The following is a 10,118-nucleotide window of genomic DNA, read 5'->3' as shown; positions in this document are numbered from 1 at the left end:
GCTGCTTTTTTATTTTTTTTTGCTGCATGGCCACGCCTTTTGGGCCACAATGGCGGCGTTGTTCTGATTTTTTGAGCGCGCACACGTGTTGCTCTGGTAGGTTTCGTGCCGTGGCAAAGGCGCTGTGTGGGCGGGTTTGCGTTAGTCACCGTGTCTTGTTGCGCTGTGTTACCTGCACCGTGCTCTGCCGGATGTTGCGCGAGCGCGCGCGCTCCGCGTGCGAAACCACGCGCAGCGCGGCGTGGTTTCGCGAAAGATGTAAACAAGAGAGGAGGGTGGCACAAAAGGCGGAGCATCGCCATGAGCAACGCCAACTTCCGGCTTCACTTTTGCTTCACAAAGAATGACGTCAGGGCCTCTCCTTAGTTTCCTTCCTCCGTGTTCCCCTGCATGTGTTCCCATGGTAGGACGACAACTGCAGCGCCAGAGTTCCCTCTAGTAATTTTTGTAGGAAACTCTATGGGCCATAGAGTTTTATACAGTAATTTTATGGATTGGGCTAGTCGCTGTGCTAGCACAGGTGCTAGTCTGGCACGAGACGTTCATTTGAGGGATCGCCATCGTTTGTGCGCAGGCGCGAGTAAGAGCGAGCGAGAGAGAGAAAATTTGGGGGCCTTTTCTCCTTAAATATGTGACTCTGCCTAGGTACTACGCAAGAGGTTTTTTAGCGCGTGTTGTAGGCGTTTGTCTCTAGGCATTCTTAAAGCCCCTGCATCCACGCGCCACCGCCGCTTTCCTGGTTGGCGGAAACGTGTATGGAGGGGCTTTAGGCATTCTGGCATTGCGGAGCGTTTTTACGCTCCGACGCTGGCTGCCGGCGCGGTAAAATGGTGAAGCAGCAACCACTGCACGCCCGATTTGGCGACCGCTGTGTCGGACAGACTGTCTTGCACCTGCTGCGCTCGTGCTAAGTCAGTAGATCGTGGCGGATCATAGCTTTCTCGCGCCTTACGGTGATGTACGTACGTTGTAACATCACAGAATATGTTTCTGTGGGAGCAGTAGCGACTGTAGTAGAGCCCGGGCTACATAGATGAAAAATCTAGAAGGCAGAGCGCAATCGCGGTTGAACGCAAGTGGCTGAAGGGCTGCCGGTGACGATGACTGACTCAGCACCAGGGCCGCAGGCGCGAGAAAGTCTGTCTGACGTACCTTCAGAGGCAAAGTTTTGACTGGTGTTGCAGAAGTCGCGGGGCGCGGTACCTGCTGAACTTAGCGTCACAAGTTGGCGGCTGGACGTAATTATATTTATTCAATCGTTTTTTTTTTTAGTAATTGTGAGAACGTGTCATTATTTCGCATTATTGGTGGCGCCTCCAGGACACCAAAGCGGCAACGGGGACACCAAATCTGGAAACCGAACTGGTCCGTGGGTTGGCGCTCGCAGGTTGGTTGGTTACAAACTTTATTTCTTCTATTTACAAGAGAGCTGTGAGCTGAGCCCTAAGGGCCCAGCCCTTACAAAGTCTAGGGGGCGGTCCCCGGGACCCCCGTGGCTTCTGCAGCGGCTTTGGCTCGGGCCACCAGGGCACGTTGTTCCTGGAGGCACGTTGTTCCAGTCCTCTCGGGTAGGGTGGGGGTTTGGGGGGAAAGCAGGGTTGGAGGGGCATGCCCACACCATGTGGTATGTGTCCGCAAACACCTCCCCACAGTGCGGGCACTCGCCCGAAAATGCCGGGTTGAAGTGTTTCAGCACCGCCGGGCACAGTACTGTATTAGTGTAGAGACGGAGAAGCCAGCGCTCCTGGCCTGCGCATGCCAGGGGTGTATGAGATAGGCTGCCCGCTATCGCGGACAGCCAATTTTTTATGCGAACACCATGTGGCACGCTTCGGCCTCCACGGCTTCCAGCTTTGATTCACCCGCTACCCCTTGACGGTTACAGGTGCCCTCCTAGCTGGAGCAGTGCTGGTAAAAATCCAATCTATTGTCGCGACGAAAAAAGCGTCCCGCAACTTATACAACATCAGTCAGAGCCTTGCCCCTTCAGACACAGTGATCACCATATGGGGCGTCCGTGCCCACTGCCTCACCGCGCCGGCAGCCAGCGTCCGAGCGTAAATAAACTCGGAACAGTTACCCGCGACGCGGCGGAGAGGCTCGGCCTCTCCGTCCCGACGTGGGAGCGGCCCGCTGCGCGCTAGTGCGCAAAGGACCCTAATGAAGTTTTTCATCCATCCATCCATCCCACTCCGCAATGCCGGCACCATGAGAAACGCCTACAAATGCCTACAACACGCGCTAAGAAATCTCCTCCGTAGTGCTTCAAAGAGCAAAAGCCCCCACATTTTTCTCTCTAGCCCCGCTCTTACTCGCGCCTGCGCACAAACGACTGGCAATCCCTCAGATGAACGTCTGGTTAGTCGGGCCCACCGTTTCGGTGCAGCGTTGTGCGTGCATTCTCTGTGGTTGAATTCGTAAAAACTGGTACGATAACGTCGTGGAAAGCCTCGAAGCGTGCGAACGCTGAAGTACGTCAGAAGTGTTTTCGAATTGAAAAAGTTCAACGCTGTTGAAAGAACATGAAAGGTATATGCAACGTCTTTTTATCCGAGATGCGCTCATAGCGACAAGATACGAGCTTTCATTCACTTGGAAGCGCGGAAGAACTTGAGCTGGGCATAGGAGCAAATGATTTGAAAACATCGCTGGCAAGCTGAAATCCTTAAAAATGCCCATATCTGATGAAGCTTCGATGCCAGTTGTGTCATACCGTCAAAAATATCGTAACCTAAAGCGCAAGTTAAAGTTCCTTCTCTACGAGAACGAATGTTTCCAGGAGGAGCTGCGAAAGGCGCAAAGAAAGCTGCTGAAAGTAACACGCGACAAAAGCTTTCTCCTCGACCAGATTCTTCAATATGAGTCAATCGATTCATCATCGAGTGACTCGGATGCGACTGTGTCTAGTGACAGCGACTCCGAGCTTCGTGTTGAACCGCCACCACCGCCTCCCGCAATCAAGAAAAAGAAGCCGTCGGTGACCCCTGTTGAAAGCAGCAACGTCCACCATATTCCTGTGGCTAGCGTGTCAGCAGTAACAGTGCCCAGTGCTACTCCCTCTTGTTCTATACCTATAAAAACCGAAATAACGCCGGGGCCGCTACCGGCCACTAACACTTCCGCTGCTTTGGGTGTTCTGCCTACGCTAGCAGCCAAGTCGGCTGTTTTGATGCCCCCCGGTGCGTCTCTCAATCCGACGGCTGATAAAAAAAAGAAAGTAGCCAGGGCCTCCAAGCCTCCGCCAGCAACAGTGCCTACACCACCGCAGCCGACGTCGAAACCGATTTTGGTCTCTGGTGTTCCGAAAAGGATATTAGAGGCAGCCGATGCACTTTGTGTGAGTCGTCTGGACGGCCACATGACTTCGGAGGAGGTGGAGAGGCACCTGGAAGCAAGGCAGGCACTGCGCGATCTACTTCCTGAGAAGGCTCCGCTCACAGTGCCTGCTGAGCTCTTCAGCAATGAACCACCGGCAGACCTACTGGACGGCGGGCCGCCCTTGCTGGCGCCTGGCACCTCTGTCATGGCCTCCACTGATGCTGAGGGGGATGAGGACGAACTCATCACTGGAATAGCATAGTGATTACATGTATCTCAAGTTGTTAGAAAAGCCATATGTTTGACATACTGACACTGGAGCTATGTAGTGTTACGTAAGATCCTAACTCTTAGTTCGAATTATGCTGCAGTCAACTTTGTACAAATGGTCTTTGCCCAGTCAGTGCTGTTGTCTTGACATGTGGCATCCTTTGAGGTCTTTGCTGGTGTCTCTTAACGGCCTGACATGTTTGAGCAGATTTAGCTGCCCACCTGTGTGAAGTAAAACATTTTCTGTGCTTAAAAGGTTGATTTATATAATATTACTATGTTTACCTTGTGTTTAGAAGTGTTAAGCTAGCTCTTTGTTTCAAGGCCAATTTACTGAGTTAACGACCAGAAACAACCCTAAGACTAAGCCAGTTACAACCCAAACATTTAAGAAAGGCTCTTTTTAAAAGTATGCTGTGCAAATTCTCTCTGCTTCTATGTTCCAAAAGTTTGGTTTTATGTTCCAATAGACGTCCACCCATGAAATTCAGTTTGTAGCATAAACGTGCATAAACTGTAATGCAAGGAACATTGAAAATGAATTAGAAAAAGGATTATCCTGGCTTTACATTCAAAGAGCTATTTTATGCTCCCATGAGTCTGAATAACAAGGTGCATGCTGCAGTTGAGAACATGCGCTACTAAATCCCAAGTTAATCTATCTGTCTAATGGGTATCGTGTATACCTCATGAAAAACAATTCCATTTCCTTAGGTTGAGAGGTTCATGCCACTGCAACAGCTGAGCAAGACAAATACCCGAACTTTGGTCTCATAAAAGAAAGGGAGAACAAAGTTTAGTTGACTTGCGAATGTATGCATGTGCCCTTTGAAGTGAATTTGCCATAACTTTTTGGGTTGGTACTGACTGTAGTATTCTGGGCTACACATAACAGCAACCATGCAAAACACCCTTTTTTGGCAGAAGCAGTCTACATCTGTTGCCGCCAGTTCATTGCATAGACCATGTCGTTTTATGAAGCAAGTGCACCAGCCTCATTTCGCCTGATCTTAAGCTTGCAGAGGAGCATGTGCTGTATTGGCGTAGTAAAATAGCAGCTGATGGCGGGGGGGAGGGGGGTTGAAGAAAACTGGGACAGTTCGCTACTGCTTATGGCACAGAATGTAGTATATGGCCTGCAGAGAAGTTACACTGCAGGGCAAGCAGCGAATTATAGGAAAGTCACAAAATTAAACTGCCATAAGCAGCTTCAGTAACAGATAGCTCATGTATTATTGTATAGTAAAACTGTAGGAAATTATTGCAACAAAAGAACTGATGTGTATCAGAAAGGAAAGCACACTGTTGGCACATGCACCAGTTGCATAATCTGATGGCATTTATTTGAATGATTGAGCTGGTTTCACTTGCTGCATGGATATGCAAGAAAATGTGTGAGCTGAATCTGTGACCAGTGACTGCTGTAAAAGACTCGACAAGTTGGGTTTGTAGTTTTAGAGGCCTATCTTTACTGCATTAACATGTTGCTAACATTAGCATGGTTCTCCAGCAGCTCTACTGTCTGCAAGGGCATCAACATTTTTAGTGGGGCATGAGAACATGTTTTCCAGTAATTTGCAGTGTTACAAGGCTACCTACAGCAGATTGTTTGCAGACAGTGTGGGCCAACTTGTATCCTAGTGTAATAGAGTCCTAACTCATGCCCTTTGTGACCTGCACATTTAGCCAAGTAAGGGAAAGGCATTGTGTTGCCTTGTTGATGATATGTAATATGTTGAATGTAGTATGGTATGTATAATCAAACTTTTTCTAGTTACTTTTGCCACATGTAACACAATAGATTGTACACAAGTTTGAGGCATGCCGGATACTCTGTTTTTTTACATAAGAAAGTGCATTTGGTTTATGTAGAAGTTCAAGAGGGGGGTATGTGTGCACAGTGGCATGTGCTCACTGGCAGCCTCTGGAGAAGAAAATTTGTACGATGTAATGGCCATGGATTTTCTTGGCACTTTATCAATGGCCCGTTCAGACTGGTTAGCAGTGTGTGATGAATGTTTGGTTACTGTTGCTATTGCATTTTGAAGGAGTTTACAGTAAAGCGGCCAGTTACACCGCTGAGTTTTATAGCAAGGAATGCTTTAATTTTTATGTATGATACTGGAATATTTTAACAGGAGTGCGATGTTGTAAACAGTAAGAGCAGTCACACTTCTGGTGTTGATATACCCTGTAAACGTAGGTTGATAGGAACTTGAAATGCTAGTGTCTGTTTTAGTCTTTTGTTTGCATATTTGTGTTTGTTTTATATAACTTGAAACAGTGCATTGTCAGATAGCGTATGGCAGATTTTTTTTGCATGAAGTAATTTTATCATGCATCTGCACATCATTCTTAAAGAGGTCCTGCAATACTTTTTATGGAAGGCGTGGAATGTGTTTGGTGTTTAGGGGCATCACCTCACAAATCCTTTTCAACAAAAAGTTTTTGAATGCACCTTGTATCAACAGAGTAATTGGCAACCAAATGCTGCCACTGCCACACCTTTGCTGCCTTTCCCTCCTTTTTTTTGTTCCTACTACACTGGAAGCTGCATGCTGTGCCCATGTGGGAGAATGTCCACCATTATCTGCCCATCATTTCACCTAGCTTTTGTGTCTGCATGGTTCGGAGATTGTGTGGTGCAAGCTCCTGCTGCACTTCACATCTGAAAGGCCATAGTATCAATGTAGTGGTATTGTTCTCCACCACCATGCTAGATTTCTCCACTCATGCTTTTGAAACAATGCTTAATCATAACATTAAAGAAACCTGCCCAATAGCCACCATGTTTAATCTTGTGCAAAAGTAAAAAAATTTACACGGGTTTTAAAAGTTTCACTTACTCAAGTAAAATTATTGGCTCTCAGCTGCTTATACAGGAATATTATTTGGCTCAAATGTTTGGACTCTTTTCACTAGCAATGTCAAAATTTGCCATGCTCAAAAAGTATTGAAGGGCTCCTTTAAGCTTGCATTGTGAACAGTGATAGCACCCATGCATTGAGTTTCTCTACAGGCCATGCATTGTTTGAAACATCAATGGATTGCAGGTGTGTTGCTGTTAAAAAAGCCCTACATCACTCTCTGCCACTATTTGAGCCCTGTACTCTTGATTTTGAGACATGCTCAAGTGAGTTGTTTTGTGTCACTGCCCGACATTCATTCTCACATGCAGGGCAGTGACATTATCATCTAGCAGTCTCATACTGCTGAAGTGTTTGCGGGGCTAACTGCCATGCTTAGAGAATGTGTTTGCAGAAAATACGCTCAGAAATAAAAGGAAGTAACTGGATATAATTGGTCCCAGTGTATGAGAAAGACATAAGTACTACTACTGTGCAGTTCTCTCTCTCCTCCATATCTTACAAGTTTCAGCTGAAATGCTTAATATTTTCGAAGGAGGTTATAAAGTAAACTGGAGCAGAGACGATATGCTGAAAGCGGAACTCTGGACACCATCAAACTAGTAGCTTCCAATGTCTTGCAAGAGTCATGCATTGCGCTTAAATATTTGCAGCCCAGACTACATGATCCTTTCTTGAAATGTTGCATCACATGTTTTCTGTGACTAGTCGGCATAGAGAGATATTTGATTGTTCAGCACTGCATCTGCTTGCAGCCAAATTTGGGTTTTAACTGCCAAGAGCATGTTCTCATTATTGCAATAGCAATTATATGGGCACTTGACGCACATTTGTGCTATTGGAGCCGATATTCCGCTATTGACAGCACATGTGTGGCCTGTGTGCTGAGGGTTGGAGGTCACATGATCTGCTGTTAGAGTGAGGGTGTGAGTTATGGCAAGAGGGCCGGCACCTTGTTTGATATGCATGATAGAAGGTATTCAAAAACATGAGCGATACACAGTCTGTTTGGCTGGAAAATTGGTGAAGCCAAGTGGACACACCATCTATTGCTTTCGTTGGGCACTGACAAACTGCAATGGTTTTCTGCCAGTCTCATCTCAAGCACATCGCCAGCAGCCTGTAACATTGCTGGCAGCACTTTTCATCAAACCAGCTTTGAGAGATGCATGGTAGCTGTCGGGGAACTGTTTACACTGCACAGCAGCAGTTGCCCCGCATGCTGCATCGTTCCAGGAGCTCAAGCACAATTCTAAACCTTGCTGTTACTGTCAATGCTTAACTCCTCCTTGGGCGAAACTGCCATTTTTGGGGTGTGCAAATATTTGATACTTTCAAATAATGCATAGAACATTGTTCTATTATTTGATGCAGTCCTCGAATGAAATATCGCTATTTTAAAATCTGAATATTTTTCGAATAGTTTTAGAATATGTCACATTGTTGACTGCAGACTATCAAACATGAAATTATAACAAAAATGTGATAACTTCCATGCCATCCACAGTGTACATAACATGCTGCAACACACTGCATCGCTGGGGTAGCTAGACTTTTCTGCTTAAACCACAATCGCTCTCAAGAAAATTTTGTTTAGACATGACATTTCTATAGTGGGAATTATTTTATTATTTGGTACTATTTATAGATGCAGCACCTGTGTACGTGCATCATATTAAATCTGACTTTGTTTCGTTGCAACATACTTTTACAATAGTGGCATCATCTGCTGCGACCATTTGATCTAAAGGAAGAGTGCTTTTTTTTTTTTCACACTGCTATTGTCACACATGACATACGTTTCTGGTTTGGTTGTGAAAATATATGCAGGTTATTTGACCTATAAGGCTGCCTTTCTAAACTTTATATGATAATGCATGACCACGTATGCTCTGAATAGCCCCGTGTTTGCGAAGAAACTGCTTAGTTGTTCCTAATGCTCCCTTTGTGCTTTTAATAAAGCATGCTTTATAATTTGCAGTTTAAGGACAAAGTTTCAGATGTTACAAGTATACCAGGCTGTGAAAATTGTTTGACATTAACAGCAAGAGGGTTGTACATTATTTGCAAACTATTGGAAAAAAATGTTTAATTTGATCCAATTCACTTCTAGCACTATTTGCCTCTCATTCGGTTTGGTCTACTACTATTTGCATTATATGAACTACTATTTGCACACCCCTGGCCATTCTTTAAGTAGTTGTAGTTTGTATGGTTTTTCTCAATCTTGATGTGTTTGTTTGTTCAAGGTCATGCCATAAAGCTAGCTAGCTACCTTAAGCAAACTCCATACTTGCATTGGGTGCATGTGTGAAGGTAGTCTATATGTTTTTTTTCAACACTCGTAGCAGTTGTAACACACTGAGAGTTATGATAAAAACTTGCAGTGCAAACATATTTCTGTTAACCTAATACCACCATTCCTGCAAAGCTGGGTTCTATCTTTGATGTAAGAAATATTGCATAAGTAAAAGTGATCCCAAGGAGGTGGTGGGGGACTCCAAGGTAATGGGAACCAAGAATAATTTTAATGAAAGTGCACATATGTGGTCCACCTTGAAAACTGCATTTAAGGACATGGTAATTACATGACATACATTGTTCAAAGCATGTTTGGAAAATAGACAAAAGGCAGCCAAAGGAGAACCTTGGTGTTCCCATTAATAGTGAGAGCTGTTTCTTCGGTTGCCTTCAAACCACACAAATTATTACCAAGGAACAAGAGTGACAAGTAGCAAGGAGCCTAAAAGCAAGTTGTTGCTAAACCCAAGCGGTGGAACAGATACTGATGTTAATGATGGTACTGAGGTTTTGCTTCACCGGCCCCTTATAATTTAACTGTACAATATATTCTGCGCCAGCAAAAGCATATGGGCTGCGTGCAGATTCATGTTAGTGCTGCACGAGTCTGTCAACAAGTGTAACGGATGAAGTCTCACTTTCTAGGTATCTGAGGTGTCTGCTGCTCCAGTTCTTTTTCGTAACCTCCTTAGGCCTTGCTTATCTACCATAATAGTGCGATACACTGTGATGCAAGCATGATTTGGTGAAAGTGTCGGTGAGCTGTATGTATGTGTTTTAGCAAGGGTTCATATACAATCGACAAGTAACTTGGTTGTGCAGGCTGTACGTGTCGTGTGCACAAAAGCTGCAGGTGAATTTTCTTTGCAGTAGAATCTGAATGAGTGGGCAATTTTTCTGTCCCTCATTACATGTACATAAGTTCATGTATAACTAAAAAAAAAATCCACCTCATATGGCTGCTGCCTCCTCTCTGTTCCACGTGACACCTGTGTATAGATAAAAGTACCACTGATTTTCTTTTTTGTATTGTTTTCTTTTTCTTTCTCCTTTTTTCTCTGTTGCTGACTTTCGAAGCCCCTTTGTCTATGTATTCACCTGCACTGTCATGTTCTGCATCTGTGTGAAAATTGTATAGTCGTGTAGCATTGTATTTACGTTTCCATATCTAACTGGTGCTGATGCAGTAGCAATGCATGTTGCCCTAAAGAGGTCCTGTAACATTATTTTGACTGCCAATTATTGTATTTTCACAAGCGTTTCTTCCTTACATGATGCCAAGTTAAATGCAAGAATGAGAAACTCACACCCACAAACAGAAATAATTCAATTTAGAACAATAAAAATAAGCAAATGCCTCAA

At 44.9% G+C, this 10,118-nt stretch overlaps 1 protein-coding gene across 1 annotated transcript; it reads left to right on the top strand.

Moving 5' to 3' along the window:
* The first annotated feature begins 2,267 nt into the window (after positions 1-2,267).
* LOC126544617 (uncharacterized) lies at positions 2,268-10,118 on the top strand. The gene has a single exon (XM_055062108.2). The coding sequence runs from the start codon at positions 2,672-2,674 to the stop codon at positions 3,578-3,580; it is 909 nt and encodes a 302-aa protein (XP_054918083.1). The 5' UTR covers positions 2,268-2,671; the 3' UTR covers positions 3,581-10,118.

The sequence above is a fragment of the Dermacentor andersoni genome, chromosome 1 (assembly GCF_023375885.2).
Source record: "Dermacentor andersoni chromosome 1, qqDerAnde1_hic_scaffold, whole genome shotgun sequence".
Classification (NCBI taxonomy): Eukaryota; Metazoa; Arthropoda; class Arachnida; order Ixodida; family Ixodidae; genus Dermacentor; species Dermacentor andersoni.
Note: the sequence above shows the minus strand (reverse complement) of the source record. Positions and strands in the feature narration are given on the sequence as shown.

Coding starts and splice junctions, on each gene's coding strand:
- LOC126544617 (XM_055062108.2), top strand. CDS start 2,672: ATGCCCATATCTGATGAAGCTTCGATGCCAGTTGTGTCATACCGTCAA.